The sequence below is a fragment of the Pholcus phalangioides genome, unplaced genomic scaffold, assembly GCF_987345545.1.
Source record: "Pholcus phalangioides strain wild (caught in Gottingen) unplaced genomic scaffold, Ppha-v1.0 ptg000031l_1, whole genome shotgun sequence".
NCBI classification, from domain to species: domain Eukaryota; kingdom Metazoa; phylum Arthropoda; class Arachnida; order Araneae; family Pholcidae; genus Pholcus; species Pholcus phalangioides.
In genome coordinates this window covers 742,472-759,529 of record NW_028301621.1, presented here as the reverse complement: position 1 = coordinate 759,529, position 17,058 = coordinate 742,472, and the positions used below count along the sequence as shown (strand labels likewise).

General features: G+C 35.9%; 1 protein-coding gene across 2 annotated transcripts in view; it reads left to right on the top strand.

The window, feature by feature from the left end:
• LOC149066969 (spectrin beta chain-like) overlaps positions 1-17,058 on the top strand; it is a 72,079-nt gene that overhangs the window by 47,270 nt on the left and 7,751 nt on the right. The window contains exons 24-44 of one of the 2 annotated variants that reach the window (XM_089253014.1): positions 280-447; positions 1,386-1,558; positions 3,660-3,750; positions 4,043-4,189; positions 4,473-4,736; positions 4,951-5,081; positions 6,337-6,523; positions 6,700-6,900; positions 7,507-7,715; positions 7,835-8,039; positions 9,675-9,938; positions 10,069-10,179; positions 10,281-10,525; positions 10,667-10,805; positions 10,905-10,989; positions 14,558-14,649; positions 15,085-15,189; positions 15,730-15,828; positions 16,074-16,186; positions 16,351-16,433; positions 16,659-16,761. In XM_089253014.1, coding sequence (XP_089109140.1) covers positions 280-447; positions 1,386-1,558; positions 3,660-3,750; positions 4,043-4,189; positions 4,473-4,736; positions 4,951-5,081; positions 6,337-6,523; positions 6,700-6,900; positions 7,507-7,715; positions 7,835-8,039; positions 9,675-9,938; positions 10,069-10,179; positions 10,281-10,525; positions 10,667-10,805; positions 10,905-10,989; positions 14,558-14,649; positions 15,085-15,189; positions 15,730-15,828; positions 16,074-16,186; positions 16,351-16,433; positions 16,659-16,761 — 3,215 coding nt within the window. The remainder of the gene's footprint in view (positions 1-279; positions 448-1,385; positions 1,559-3,659; positions 3,751-4,042; positions 4,190-4,472; positions 4,737-4,950; positions 5,082-6,336; positions 6,524-6,699; positions 6,901-7,506; positions 7,716-7,834; positions 8,040-9,674; positions 9,939-10,068; positions 10,180-10,280; positions 10,526-10,666; positions 10,806-10,904; positions 10,990-14,557; positions 14,650-15,084; positions 15,190-15,729; positions 15,829-16,073; positions 16,187-16,350; positions 16,434-16,658; positions 16,762-17,058) is intronic. The other variant, XM_089253015.1, reaches the window with a different exon arrangement.

Genomic DNA, 17,058 nt, shown 5'->3' with positions numbered 1-17,058 from the left:
AGTTTGTTTTTTTAATCTGAATTCTGTCTTATAATTATTATTATTCAATCTCATTTGGATATTCCATCATGGCATATTTTTGACACTACATTTTTTGGCAGTATTTGGCAGTATTTAAAGAAATATTTGTGCATAGATTTCTCTGCAACCAAGTTGTGATATCTGAGATAACCCTTTGAATAAGCGCAGATTTTTTATTAACATTAATTTAACTTCACATTAACATCATTTGTCATATATTAACATAAACTTCATCAATATTTGCCATTTTACATGCAGCGTCTTAAGGCACTACAAGATGGATGGACAGAACTCATGCAAATGTGGGAGAACAGACAGTTACTGTTATCGAACAGCCTCGACTTGCAGGTGTTTTTAAGAGATGCAAAGCAAGCGGAAGTCCTGCTAAACCAACAGGAGCATTATCTGTCTAAATTGGACTCTCCAGTAAGGAATTTAAATTTTTGGTGTCCTTGTCATTATACCATATACAGGGTGTCCCAAAGGGATTCCCTTATGTTAAAATGGAAACTCTGGAACGGTGATCAATAGAAGAATAAAGCAAGTATAAATAAAACAGTATGTTTATTGTGAAAGCTGTAAAAGCCTGATACAGAAGTTTCAAAATTAGGAGAGGGGGCAAACGAAAAATTCAATTTTCAGTCACCCTCTCTGTAGTGCTTCAACGCAAATGAATGCACATGCCTCACAGATTATATCTTGAAGCTCACCCAGTGTTACAGGAATGTTCCGGGAAACAGTTTTTTTCAATTTGTCACCACAGAAAGTAGTCCTGGGGAGTGAGAGGCCAATCCATGCATGTTCCAGTAAGTGTGGAATAGTTCAGTGCACACAATGATTCTATTCCAGCTCCTCAAGAAAGGCAAAAACCATTGTGGTAAGGTGTGGTTGGTGACAAACTGTTCCAAAACTGCAATGCACCATTTGGTAATGATCGTTTGTGCCATCTCTCCATCTCTGTGCTGTGAAAGGTGCACGTTTTTGAATCTGTTGTGATGTGATTGCAACGACTGCTTGAAAAGAACAGTTTATAGCCTATTTCTCAAACTCCATACTGCAATTACAGTATACAGCACCCCCTGTGGGCAATATTTGTAACTAATTTTAAAACTTCTGTGTCTGACTTTTATGGCTTTCAGAATAAACATACCACTTATTTTATTCTTCTATCGTTCACTATTCCCAAGTTATTTCATTTTAAAATCAGGGAGTCTTTTTTGGGACACCCTGTATCTTTATACTTATATCCTCGCTACCATCAAAATGAAACAGGAGATCATTGATGAATAATAAATTCATTTAAATTTAAAGTTATATATTGCTACGTATTACATTCCATTTTCTGATTGAGCATTTACTTCCAGTCCAATTTGGAACAAGCAGAGGCGCTTATCAAGAAACACGAGGCTTTCCTCACAACACTGGAAGCTAATGACGAAAAAGTTGACGCTGTCATTCAATTTGCTCAAAGACTTTGCGAGGATGGGAACTTTGCTGCAGACAAAATCCACAAAAAAGCTGAAAGCATGGCTGAAAGGTAAGAAGATTTTCATTAATAGCAATCATAACACTTGAAATCTGAAGTTGTCAGAGGCACCCACAGAAGAAATATTTAGTCTACGTATATGATGGAGTAGAATCTTAACACACATTTGGTACGCTGTGAAACACATTGATCCTTAGTTCCAGCGCATTTTGCTGTAAGATGTGACAGTGCAGTAGCAACAGAACTATACAGGATGATTCAAAACTCAATGTGCAAACTTTTAAGGGCGATAGAAAACACAAAAACAAAGCAGAATCGCATAGGAATGTATGGCTAGAAACCCCATCCTGATCAGCTGGAGGATAAACAAAGATGCAGAAATGACAAGCCAATAGTGGGTGGAAAAACTCTTTATTTAGCGATACTTTACACGAGGACAGTACGTGTACACATCAAGTTTCACAACAAGTGCTCAAAGTTCTTACCATCCGCAGTTATGCACGCTTCACAACCGTGACACATTGATTGTTGTTCAAAAATACTCTACATTTCTGCGACTGAGATTCTTGCGTCGAGGTCAGTGTCAGAGTCAACAGAAATCTAGTAGACCATGGCTTTTAGGTTTCCCCACGAGAAAAAATCCAAGCTAGATAAATCGGGTGATTGTGATGGCCATGGGATGAGTCCACCATGCCCAATTCATTGAGGGGCAAAAACCTCCAGCTGATTAAGCTAAGGGTTTCCGGTCATACAGTCTTATGTGATTCTGTTTTTTATCTCCCCTAAAAGTTTGTACATTCAGTTTTGAATCACCCTGTACAGTAAAACATACTGTTTTATACAGTTTTTTACTATAGAACTGATACTGTAGAATGAGATACGTTGTAAGTACCATCATGTAGATTTCCCTTCATTTCATTAAATTATTTAATTAATAAAAACAATTTCTATATATATGCACACCTTGTTGTATTGACATAGGATTAAAACATGGGATTAAACCATGCTCCGAACCCATGTTTATCATTTTTCATGCTTGATAAATGAAAAGTACCCTTTCGTGACTCTCCTCATCAATGTTTGGGAAAAGAAAAAAATGTCTTTCCTCGTTTCCTAACTACTACTACTCCTACTCAACCATATATTCATTTGGTACATATTCCTCTGTGGAATTTCTAACAAACTGATACATGCCAGAATATGTGCCCTGAATGTATGTTGCCGGTAAAGTACTCATGTTGTCAGAGCTGTGCTTCATTAGTGGTGTTGTCATCTGTCTTCCGTATTTTGAAGTGAAGATGGTAAATGCATGAATTTTCATGTAATGTAAGTATCATTTTGTGCTCTGTGCAGAGCAATGCCTGCTCTCTGTGGACAGAATTTTTGAATCATCTCCCCAACTACAATGCGTTAAACACTTTACGATCAAGGATGCAATATTGTGTCCAAACGTCAGTGGAATAAAAACAAGTTCTTTCTGTTTTTTTTCCTCTCTCCTCATCATCATGAAGCTTTGTTGTAACCCTATGAAACAAAATAGTGCTTTTTACCTCCATTTATTTGTATACTCCTATTAGTAATTTTCTTTCCATGTGTGATGTATTTTTCTACTATATACATGTAAGAGCGAAAGCAAACAGGTAGGGTGAGGGTGAAAAGAGAAATTTACTTTGTATGCCTACTCTCGTTCATACTCTCGTTCATCTAAATTCTGTCCTCTATCCTTCTCTTACCTACTTATCTGTTTTACTGTTTTCTTTTCATTTATTTTTTCCCTTTCTTTTTTCTACTTTTTTCCCTTTTCCTTTTTTCTAATGTGAGGTTACGTTAGGAGAGGGTTACCATATTTATCACTGATTCAGCGAATAGAGATAATCCAAATTTCTTGCCAATAGCGTGTAAGCGAAGGGGTTAAAAGTTCCATTTATCAAAGAGCTCAAAATAATTTTTCTCTTTGTGGCACTGATTAGGCTCAATATGGATTCATGAGAGAATCATTAAAATGTGCCTGGTTCTAAAATAAAGTTTGGTAACTGTCAATAACACTGAGTGCTCTTAAATACAATGACATTATAAAGATGTATTTTCCATTAATTTTCCTATACTTAGGTATGCATTTGAATTCTTTATTCTGTTTCTCTGTTTTTTCCAGGCGTAATGCTAATTATAATAAAGCTGTACAGCACATGGACAAACTGAAGGATCAGTTGACACTTCACCACTTCTTGCAAGATTGTGAAGAGGTTTGTATGCATCTGCTGGTTCTGTCAGTGTGCGTGACATTTCTCTAAGTGTGCTTAAAGAGTCCATAATAATATGTTTAATGATTAAAAATTAAAATCTCAATATTATAAATTCTGGAATGTAATCGTTAAAAATGACTAATTTTAATATAAATATACCAGCTCATCTTGGCCAATATGTTGTTGTGATGGACATAACAGTTGGAATTTAATTCCAAGAAGTTTCGTACATTTTTTTATTTGCAAGAGTTTTTATGAATGTAAATATGCATTTTTTGTAATATGCTTTTAGCTCTCAGAATGGATACAAGAGAAGTATATTACGGCACAAGATGACACATACCGAAGTGCCAAAACAATTCATAGCAAATGGACGAGACATCAAGCTTTCGAAGCTGAAGTCGCAGCTAACAAGGATAGGCTTGACAAATTGAAGAAGGTGATGGTCTTTATTGTAGAAGTTTTGCATATACAGTAAAACCACTCTTTTGTGGACACTAACAGGAAAAAAAAATTTGCCCATAAAAAAGAGGTGACCATTAATCAGGGGTTTGAAATGCATACGTTTATTATACAATGGGAAATTATTATTTGGCTGTAAAAAAGGTGTGACTGTTAAGACAGGTTTTACTGTATTTTACGTGAAAATGAGTTTTGATTTTGCAGTTTCATTTCAGATATGGGTGAACTGTTTTCGATATATTATGCTTATTTTTTTTTAGAGTGGTAGCGATTTAGCCACAGAGAAGACAGAGTGGGCAACTATCATATATCCACAGCTAAGTGATTTGGAAGAACAGTTTGATGCTCTTGAACTGGCAACAAAAGATAAGGGAGAACGGCTGTTTGATGCAAATAGGAAAGTGCTCTACATGCAGACTTGTGACGATATTTACAACTGGATAACTGAACTTGAAAATCAAGTTCTTGCGGGAGAGACTGGACAAGATTTGACAACCGTCAATCATATCTTACAGAAACAGCAGGTGAGATCTATTCTAGTTTCATCAATTGGAAATAATTTTCAATATTTATTGAACTGAATGTATTTCTTATATTGTAATATTGAGATACTGTATTATCATTCCTTATTTCATTGCTAGTGTTAATTCCTGTGACCACACTTTGCCAAATAGCTCAGAGAATTGTAGAACACTTAAAAAAATAGCCAATCCCATAAACATTCCATTTGATTTTCAGGCAATAGAGACCCAAATGGCTATCAAAGCGAAACAAGTGACGGAATTGAAAAATCAAGCCGACTATTTAGAACAAATGGATCCAGAGAAAACTGAAGAAATCGAGTTGAAAAAAGTTCATGTTGAAGAAAGGTGACCTGACAGTTTTCCTGTGTATAATTTTGAGTAATAAGTTCACATATTATCTAAGTCAGTAATTTTCGAACGTTGTCTTATGTGGTTGTCCGATGGGTCTATGAGGGATTTCTGAAGGGCGCATTCGATGTGCTTCAGAACAAAGCAAGAAATTACAATGAAATCATAAAAATTCATATGCATATATATATACATGGTCAAACCCTGTTGTAGCACCCCTCAATTTTGCACAAATCCTAATTAGTGCCCGAAAAGCTGTAGGGATCCCAAAATGCATGTCAATGGCCATAGTACGCTTAGTAACACCCCTGTAAATATGCCCCAGTCTCTGAGTCACTCTTTTGCTCACTCACATACTTGCCTACTCTTTTGGTCACTCACACGCCCATGTACTCTTTAGGTCACTCATTTGGTCATTCACATATTTCTACACTGTTTTGGGTGCTTGCATTGTTGTATGCTTTTTGGTCACTCCACTCCAATTCTCACACATGCTCTAGGTCACTCTTTTCATCACTCTCATGCCCACTCTCTGGATTACTCTTTTGATCACTAACTGACTTGATTCCTTGCTGTCTATGTCACTTTTTTTAGTCATTCACATGCTTGCACACACTCTAGGTCACTTACATGCCTGCACACTATTTTGTCTGCTCACACACACACACATACTTACAAACTCTCTATAGATCACCAGTTTGGTCATTCAGTGACCGAGTTCATTGCTGTCCAAGCAGAGGTCGATCTGATCTATGATTTTATCTGAGGGCTATATAAATTTTGCGACCGCTAATTCCTCAAACTTGCCACCCTGTGCTATAGCCTGCTAAGCCTTCTGTAAATATGCCACTGGTGATGAACTCACATCCATGAGGATACAGGTTTGAACCCCACCGGCGACACAATGGTGATCAGCTGAAGTTGGTTTTCTGTGATTCTCAACATTGAATCATGAATGTGAGCCGATGCCCCTGTTTAAAAGTCTTGCCACAGAGAGCAGCAGGCATACAATGGTACAAACATTCAATCATTGCACTTCACTCATAGTTTGAAAAATAGATGACAGCACTAAAACTCATGCATCCCTCTAGATACACACTCAGCTGTTAGGTACACACATGCACACTTCCAACACAACTCATTCAGTAGTAAATTACCTATGGCGATAGACCAAAGTTGTGCTCAATTTGAATGATCTGTCACCTACATACATGCACAAAAAATTGTTCTCCCTTTTATTCATCTTTTGCAGATTCAACAAGCTTCTCGATCCTTTGTCTGAAAGAAAGACGCAGTTGATGAAGAAAAAAGAAGCTTTCCAGTTTTGTCGAGATGTTGAAGATGAAAAATTGTGGATCGCAGAGAAGATGCCTTTGGCTACTTCAACGGATTACGGGAACACTCTTTTCGGGGTGCAGATGCTGAAAAAGAAAAATCAGGTGCAGTTTTTTACTGATTATGATACATGAATCAAATTCATTTGCTATCTTATTTGTGCATCTTGAATACACCTTATTTTCAGGATTTGGTATTAAAATTTGATTTCTGTACTCGAAAACATTATTTCATAGTTTTCTGCAAATCACATAAACTAATTTATTAATTTTTTTTTCAGTCTTTGCAAACGGAAATAGGAAATCATGAGCCTCGTATATTCAACATCTGTGAAAATGGAAACAAGCTTATAAACGAAGGTCATGAGGATTCAGAAAAATTTAAGCGACTGATCATTGAGCTTCAAAGCCTTTGGGCTGAGCTGAGAGAGGCAATTCATTACACGCGCACAAAGCTTGATGAGTCTGAAAAAGCACAACAGGTAAGTTTTGTAGCATTTCAAGCACTTGAGGTTTTACCAATATGAGAAATGTTGAAAAATCGATAGCTAGATTGAAAATCAAAATGTATATTTTTGTATGCATTTATTTAGTTATACAGTGAATTTTCCACTTATATGTAATGTGATCACATCAGATCCAAGGTTTTTAATAACAATAACCGATTGATAACTGTATCAGAAAAGGTTTATGGAAACTATGCCTCTGACGTAGGCATTTCTCTCTTGGAAATTTTGCCCCTGACATTTTGCCTGTGCTGACCGTATGAGTGACCATGTGCATGACCAAATGTGTGATGGTCACTCACTCATACAGTCACTCACACTCACTTAATCGTACAATCACTCACTTGGTCACTCAGGTTATCATTGCAGACTGTTTGGGCATTTGCGCTATTTCCTATTGAATAAGGAATTCTGCTGATACCAAAGAAATTAATTGTTTTAGGCAGTATCATTATATACAGGTTTCACTGTATCACAAGTTATAACTTTTTGGACATTGATGAACGTTGATTAAAACCTTTCATTGAACATGATTTAGCCTTTGAGGTATGAAACTTTTGTTTTTGATTTTTTTGCTTCCAGTATTATTTTGATGCTTCAGAAGCAGAAGCGTGGATCAGTGAACAAGAACTCTACCTGATGGTCGAAGACAGAGGAAGGGATGAACTGAGTGCTCAACAACTCATGAAAAAACACATGATCTTGGAGAATGATGTTGAAGACTATGCTGGCACTGTGCAACAACTCAGCGATACGGCTAAACATCTTGTGGACACTCGGCATCCTGAAAGGTACCAGTGATTATATTGGAAGTTTCTTTCAGCTTATTTTTACAAATTTAAATTGATTAAAAGTTAATCAACTGCCATATTTGTTGACTTTATAGTTTGTTTTTTTCTCTTGATGATAGCAATGAAATCGCTTTCAAGCAAGTACAGATAGACAAGCAATACACTGGACTCAAAGAATTAGCATCAGACAGAAGAGAGAAGTTGAAAGAAGCCTTACAGTTGTTCAATTTGAATCGGGAAATTGAAGACTTGATGCAATGGATTGCGGAAAGGGAAGTTATCGCTGGCTCACAGGAAAGAGGACAAGATTATGATCATGTGACTGTATGAAAACAAATTTTTTTCTTCCATTTCCTTGAATAACGCAATACATAATGTACGAAAACAACAGCCTATCAACATCTTTTACAAATATACAGCATTAGCTGGCAGACATAATTCAAATGTATACAATTGAATAATCAGTTGATTTTTTTTATGTATTCCATTCACAAGCTCATATAAGCTCTTGATCTAGGATTCCCAAATTTTTCATGATCACCGCACCTCTGACAATGAGATAAAAATCTTAAAGATCTGATGCCCCCCCCCCCCCCCATCTAAACTGGAGAAGCTTTGGCTGCATCCTCAAGTGCCACAAGACGCTTGTTAAGCACACCATCATCACAGTTGTATTTACAACTTCAATATAATTTTAACTCTAAAATATTTGTAGCCCTCCTGGCCAACCTGAGTCAGTCCGCAGATCACTGCGAGCAAGAAGTTCCTAAAGACGCAGGTTTCGGCATAATAAAGGTTCAATTGACATAATGTGTAAAATTATGTAATGATATCATGTAAAAATTTAAATAAAGTAAAAATAAATTAATTGAAAATAAAGTAAATTTTTAAAAATAGACAATAAATAATAATGTACATTATTTACTCTACAATTATGCTAAATATTTAGGTTTCAACAGCATCTGTATAAAGCTGCTTCACCCTACACTGTTCTTCTGAAATGATTACATTCATGGTCTTCTTGACTGTCTCTAAAACTTCAAATGAGGGTATCACCATCTGCTGTATCAGTTTCAGTTTATGCATTGTCGTTTTTGTTTATGTAACCCTCACCAGGGCCATAACTAGGATTTGGGGGGGGGGGGGCAACATGATTTTGCCGCCCCTAACACTGTATTATTTGATGATTTTATAACTGTTTTTGTTCCCTTCTAAAATTTGCCTCCCTCTAATTCCGGATCTGCTCAGCACTGTGATCACGGAAAGCAGCTTCCATACAATTTTGTAAGTCTTCCATATCATTCGGTAAGCCAATCTTTACACTGATTTCTCCTGCTGTAAAGCCTGCTTCTCTGGAAATTTTCGCAACAATTTCAAAAAGCAACTGTTTTACTAAATATGGCTTATTAAAACTACAGCATCCAGTGCGGAAACGGTTTTTGCCAATCTGCCAATCCAATCTGAGGTCGGCAGATGTAGAACTCACATTGGCAGGCAGAGATTGCATAAAAAATTTTGGTTGAGCACTTTAACATTTTTTATGATCACTTGGTTGCAAAAAATTCAATGTTTGTGTGAAATTTTCCATTAAGAGCATACAAATTTCCTTTCCATTTCTGGGTTAGACAGGTTTCATTTAATCCATGTGTATTTTGGCATTGAAATCATGGGACCACGATTTTTTTCCGTTGGAGACAGATTTCCACTTGATACAGGTTCCGTTAAAGACAGGTTTTACTATATAAAGAAATTATGGGAAAATCTACACACCTCTTGTATGAGCAAGTGCAAGCATATCTCGGGAAGAGGGTCCTGTATTCCCTTCACCGTAGGCCAGGAGAATTTTTATTTCCAAATCTTTAGTGGCATCAAAACTCATCTTCCACAGAACCGTTTTATCCCACAATGAATGATTTTTATTTTTGATATGATTTTGTAATATATGTTTTTATTTAACAGATGTTGCAGAAACGTTTCCAGGATTTTGCGCATGATACCCGCGCCATCGGACAGGAAAGAATCTCATTAGTTAATGGACATATCGATCAACTCATAAATGCCCATCACGTTGACAGTGCAGTTATCGCTGAATCTAAAGATGGTCTAAACGAAGCTTGGGCTGATCTTATCGAAATGATTGAAACGAGGACTCAAATGCTCACCGCTTCATATGAATTGCACAAGTTTTTCCACGACTCAAGGGATCTGCTAGATCGTATATTGGTAAGTCCTGGATTGTTTTTAATAAAGAAGTTTTTATTTGCGATTTCTGAAAGTGGGAAAATTATGTATAGTACCGAATGATATATTGCATACTTATTTTATTGTTCATCTGTTATAATATTCTTCATAGGAAAAACAAAAGTCTATCCCAGATGATTTAGGCAGAGACGCAATCAGTGTCTCAAGTCTGCAGAGGAAGCATATCAACTTCGAGCATGACTTGCAAACTCTCGATTCAGCTGTGAGTTATCTTTATACAAGATGATACTACTATGTTTGGTTCTACTGTATGTTTTTGAATTCTGAATTATATGGTTGTATATATATTTCTGTCTCTCTCAGGTGCAACAAATCCAGGAAGATGCTGCAAAGCTTTACTCCATATACGCTGGAGATCGTGCTAACGAAATAAAGCAGAAAGAGAGCGACATAGTCAGGGCGTGGCAGAACCTCTGGAGCATGTGTGAAATCAGGAGAGAGAAATTGGCTGATACTGGTGACCTGTTCCGTTTTCTGAATATGGTTAGGGATCTTATGCTTTGGATGGAAGATACCGTTCGACAAATGAACACATCTGAGAAACCAAGGTTAGTTAATCACTTACATGCCAATGTGTATTGATGAAAATAACCCCCTCCCCACACACTCCTTATATCCATAGATGGATACAAAGGGAGGGCGATGAATGTAATATAAAGATACAGTTAGAAATTTCTTGTATTCTTTAGGGATGTGTCTGGTGTTGAACTTTTGATGAACAATCACCAAAGCTTGAAGGCTGAAATAGATACGAGAGAGGACAACATCTCCGTCTGTATCAACTTGGGCAAAGAGCTGTTGGCGCGAAACCATTATGCCTCTAGTGAGGTGAGATTCAAATCCTCAATTCAGTTTATGTGAAATGATGTAAATTATCGTTTGTTTATAAGTATGAGGATATGAATTTATTTATTTTTTAATATTCAGATTAAGGAAAAGTTGCTGCTGTTGACAAATGCAAGAAATGGTATGATGGACAGATGGGAAGAACGATGGGAACACCTGCAACTCAGTTAGTTTGGTTTTTCTTTTTTCAAACAACAAAGAATGTCTCTTTCTATTATAACATGTTTCTATTTTGTATAGTACTATATATATTTCTATTGTGCATAGTACCTCATGACTGCTTAGACCATATATGAGAGACCCATGGCCCGCGATCCAAAACCTAATTTTTCTAAAAATGAACTGAGTGGGCACATTTACACATCATGTAAGGGATTCATGACACTTACAGATCTCTTGAGTAATCCACTGCACAGTTCCATAGCATTTAAGCTGTCCGTGGTACATTTATAGATTACTTAAGTGACCCACATCACATTTACAGATCACTTAAGTGACCCATGGTACAGTTCCAGAAGACTTAGTAGCCCTGCTACAATTTTACAGATCACTTAAGTGATGTGTGGCAGAGTTCTAGATCATTCAAGCTGCCCACAGCACATTTTGCCATGACTCAAGTGACCTGCGGCACACTCCCAGTTCACTTGAGTGGCCTGCACTATGTTTTCAAACCAATGAAGTAGTCCACACTCTTCTAAAGGTTGAGCACCCTTGCTGTTGTCTGTAGATACAATCAAAAATATTTTTATGCGTCCATGGAAAGTGTGTGTATGTTTGGGAAGAAAACTGCTGATAAGCAAGAGATTGTTGCTAGAAATACTGCAGTTGCTTTTTGGCAATGGAATGGTAATATCTCTAACATCTAAGACAATAGAGAGCCCAATGAGAGTGAGTGGTTACTATCGGTCTTCATGAATCCCCGAACTACTAGTCTTCTATTATACTTTTTGATACTGTGCCCAACATGGAATTATAAAACAAAGAATAGCATTATAATATGCTAAGCCATGGATCTTCAACACATATGGCCGTGAGTCAAATGAGGTTCTTGGATCTTTTTGCTGTGACCCGCTGATTATTTTTTAGAAAATAGCTACTTTACAAAAGCAATTAAATTCTGAAAAAAAAATTGTTAAAGAGCTCTGGCCACTGAAATCTGTGCTGCTGTATTTAGAACTGTGAGATACTTTCAGATTCAATAGTAATGCCGTGCATTTGATATGTTATGGTAAATGTGATAAATGTGGTTATTACACATATAACAATTGGTTGTTTTGCATACTTACCTAGCACTTTGGTAAATTTGATAAATTTCCTAAATTAATTACTTTTAGCGGCGATAATTCATAGTACCCAAGCGTGGTATTGTTGGCAAATGTGACAAATCATACTATATGATATACTATACATTAACGTTTCTCAACCTATGGTCCATGATGATATCATAGGTGGTCCGCAAACAAACTTGTTAAAATTATTCACCTGTAGTAATTGATGGGGGTTCAAATAATATACCTTCATACTTGGGTTCACCATACATCATAGAGGAGAATGCATGAAATTTCGATATTAAACAGAGGATGACACTAAATTTTGCAATTTATTGCTTTTTATGCAATTTGCTAATTACCGCTAAAATTGTTGAAGGGGTGGGGAAATAAAGGGCTGCTACAAATCACAGTTAACAGAAATGAACAGTATTTCGCGAAAAAAATTCAAATAATCTAATGACCATCTATCATTGAGAAAAATGAAATTCTGCAAACTGAGATCTTAAATAATAATCCGTAAAACATATAGGACATCGCCAATTGTCATTAAAACCTTTCTCAGGAAATAGGCACAAACACCAATCGTAATTGAAATTTAAAAAAAAAAAAATTGAGGAGAAGACGTTAAACACATACCAAATAAAACGAAACAAAGATTTGGCATCTAATAAATGTGAGATGAATATTTATAATTTCTGCCATAATTATCATAATACTCGGCTTTATATTATGAAAACTCTGTGTGTGTATTCACGACATTAGTAAATGTTACAAACTCAAATAAGTAGGCCTATTGTCTAAAAAACTGGACAAATGTATAAAAAATACCAAAATTAAAGGAATGTCCCCTAATACAGGACAGAAGTGGTCCGTCAAATCGTTTCAAACATTTTACTAGTCTTTGTTTTCAGAAAGGTTGAGAAAAACTGCTATACATGATAATTCATACGTGCATTGTATCATTATATCAGGGGTGCAATCGTAAAATTTGTTAGCATTATATAGGGATCTGACAAAATTCATCACACATACCTGACTGATTTGGAATTTTTCGCATATCTATCAAATTCACAAATTACATCAGGGTATTATATGCATAATCACAGACAAAGGCGATAAATTTCAATATATTTACCGAATTTACCAATGACACTTGGTTATTATGCACAATATCCGGTAAAAGTGAATGCTATCAGTATTTATCAGATTTACCAACGGCACTTTTTTTTGGGTATTATGTATATTTGCCAGTAAAAGCAATAAATTTATCGAACTCACCAAGATGATTGGTAAGTATGCACAATAACCGATTTATCTGTCATTCATCATAACACATACATTAAAAGGGTCATCGTAACAAATTTGGGGGACCCTGAGCCAAAGCAGTTTTTGAGTCCTAGGATTTTATATAGGCTACATAGTATTTCGTGAGGCCAAATTCACCATCCAAAACATATTCATAATTGCAGACTTCCAAGTCTATCTCCGTCTATGATTACAATTGGTGTTGACTCTGTGGTTATCATCTACAAATTTAAGCCTTTTTATTTTTTCCTTTAAACTTGGAGCTCTTCTTTTTAACTTGCTTTGAGACATTTGACTCGAACTGTGTTCGGCAAAACAACTGTGAAAACAACTTCACTTCGAAACAACTCGAACTGTGTTTGGCTCCATTTTCAAAAATTTTAAAGGTCATGAAAGCATCGTATTGGCTGTTCTATGAAGAATCAAATTCCAAGGAGTACCTTTGGAAAATCCGATTTTCCTTATCTGAAAAAGCCGCTTTTAAATGATACTTGATACTGGCATCTGAAAATCTGTCAAGTTGTGTATGTTTTGTGTCAATGTCATTCTTTTGCGGCTTGATTTTGTATCAATATATTCAGAAGTGGATGAAAAAGACCGCCGTTTATTCCTTTGTTATATGCTATAACACCAATATGAGAAGATTCATTTTCTGAAATCGATCTAATGCGACGAACTTGAATAAGTCTGCAAAAAAAAAAAAAGCAAGCTCTTATGAGAACTTTTTCTAGTTCTTATCAAATAGTCTTCCTATTCAGAGACATAACTTCCATCAACCATGTGTATTTAAATAGTGGTAAGGGCAATTATGCTCTGCACACTATTGTTGGACAAACTGAGAGAACAAGAAAAAAAAGTTTAACGCTAGCGCACACATAATCACCATTTTTGTTTCTTTACATGAAAAAAAGTACGCTGATTTAAAAGGAGGAAAAATCCAGTTGTGAATTTTCCGAACATTGTAAGCGGGAATAGCAAAAAATTTAAACATTGTATCCCGAAAAAGTTAACATTATCAGTATAGGAAAAAAAATTCATGAAAATTAGTTGTACTAAGCAGGAAAACGTTATAAGCAGGATCGAAAAACTGTAATTAATTCAACCCTTCAGAAATTTTTTTTATCATCTGTAAATATAAATGGTTTTTGTTCTTTGCAGTTCTGGAAGTCTACCAGTTTGCCAGAGATGCAGCAGTTGCTGAAGCGTGGCTTGCGGCTCAAGAGCCTTATCTTCTAAGCCAAGAACTTGGGGTAAAAAAACTTTTCTTTCCATTGTAGCAGTTTTATTCTACTTACTTAGGGCAGGAATATTCAACTACAAACACCATGATGCTCACAGAAATCATTCAAAAGTCCTTGATGCTTGTACTCTATTTCATACTTGTGGGGTGGGATTGGGGTATCTCTTTTTATCATCGAGAGCCTCAAAAATCTGACTTGAGTTTGTGCAAATTTCACCATATAGGTGATCCTTTGATAATGAAAATATATGGTGCTTGCAACTCAGGTTGAAGACAACTGAATCAGAGTTTGTTTTTTTTTTGTTTATTTTATAACAAAAAACTCAGTAAACAGTTTTTACTGATATCCTAAACTGGGAATTTTATTCCTTCTTGGTTACACACTTGCTTACTGATGTTTTCCATGATTTTTTTTTCTTTCTTCCTTGATGTATCCCTCTGACAGCATACTTTAGATGAAGTTGAAGTTCTTATCAAAAAACATGAGGCTTTTGAAAAGTCAGCTGCAGCACAAGAAGAGAGGTTTGCTGCCCTTCAAAGACTCACTACAGTAAGTGCATATTATACAATTTTTCTCGCTTTGTTTATAGCTTCTGATTTTACTCAATTTCATTTTTTTCATACATTCAATATAATCAAACCAATAATGTTTAAACAGTATTCTTTCACATTCACATGCTAATGAAGCATGTGATGATTCACCAATCACTCGTCTATGAAGCGACATGAATTCACTCACTGATATCTTCTGTGGAGTTTATTCAACTCTAACAGAACCTGCAACGTGGTTGACAGTTGTTTTCATGGCTTTTTGTGGTTTCTGAGGCACAAATAGAAGCCAGCCTTATAACTGCTCATTAGAAAAGTCTTATCACACAGCAGCTGCCCCAGAACTAAAATAATTATTTATTACAAAAAAAAATCACATTAATTTCAATGTTATATGCTATCAATTCTGAAAAAAGATGACAGTACCATATGAGCGCATATAATTCCCTATGCAAGACATAAACACACACTCTTAGCTGTGATACTGGTTATTTTGATGCAGTTTCTTATTGATCTGAGCTTGTGTATTTGCTTTCTTAAGCTCGAACTGAGAGAACAGGATCGCCTAATTAAAGGGGGTGGCCAGCAAGCCTACCATGATCTTGATGCCCACATGCGTGACTCAGGCTATTACAAACCGGTGAATCATTTTGATTGAAAATTATCCGAAAAAAAACAGTTTTTAACACGTTTGTGTGTGTTTAGCTAGTTCTGCTGGCTCTAATGAAAGGATTTTTGCTTTTTTTAAAATTAACAATGCTGAAGTGAGTGTCTGCTAATGTTAACACTGCTTTATCTGGGTTTTTATTACTAGAAGTTGTTTTTTTTAATGAATGCCATAGATAAAATCATTGAGTATTTTGTTCAATGCCTTTTTCTTTTCAGCTTGAACTCAAAGATGGTGAAAAGAAAGAACACGACCTGCAGAAAGACCCACAGCAAGCAGTTGGCAGGATGATAGCTGAGCAGCTTATATCCAGGGATATTGAAACTACAGAGTGAGTCCACTTTTGATCATTCTAAAAGTAAATTTTACCTAGTGGTGAAAATACTAATCTTTTTCATAACACATTAATTATGTGACCAACACTTTTCTGCAATTGATTGATCATTTTGTCCCATAAGTGTCATTATAATTCATTAACTACATTTCTTTTAAAAGCACTGAAGCTGAGACAGTTGTCAGTGAAACGACAACATCCTCTCCTATTGAAGAAGAGGCTCCTGCAGAGGAAGCAGTGGAATGTGAGTACCTACATTGTTTTATTTTATTAATTTTTGGTGTAATTTGCTTCTTTCTTTATTTTTTGCCGTTTCTTAATTTTACATCCCTGTTTTAAAGTATCTATACTGTATTTGGTTTTGAAATCGACCATTTTAACTGGCTGGTGAGATTTTTCAAACTGAACAAATTTTTTCAAGTTACCTCTACTTGTTCAAAACAAACATTTCTTTTTCTCAAAAAATAAGTGCGGAAAAAACGCCTATCACCAACGGAAAGCCAGGTACCCTTCGAAGGAGTCCTCATCAGGAAACATGACTGGGAGACAACTACAAAAAGAGCTACAAGCAGGTAATTTTATACCGAGTGTTTTGAAACTGAAAAAAAAAATTCAATAACCAAAATAGAAGTTATTCTGAAGTCACCATTGAGACGGATGTTGATTATGTTACTTTATATACAGAGGTGTATTTATGATGCTGTCGTGCATGGGCTACACGAATCTCACTGCCCTTCTCCATTTTTTGATCACTCATTCCTCGAGTTTTAACCCGCTCACCCGTAAATATGTCAGTGTCTCTAAGTCACTCTCATACTCACACTCTCTAGGCCACTTTTTTGATCAATCACATTCTTACACAGGCTTTA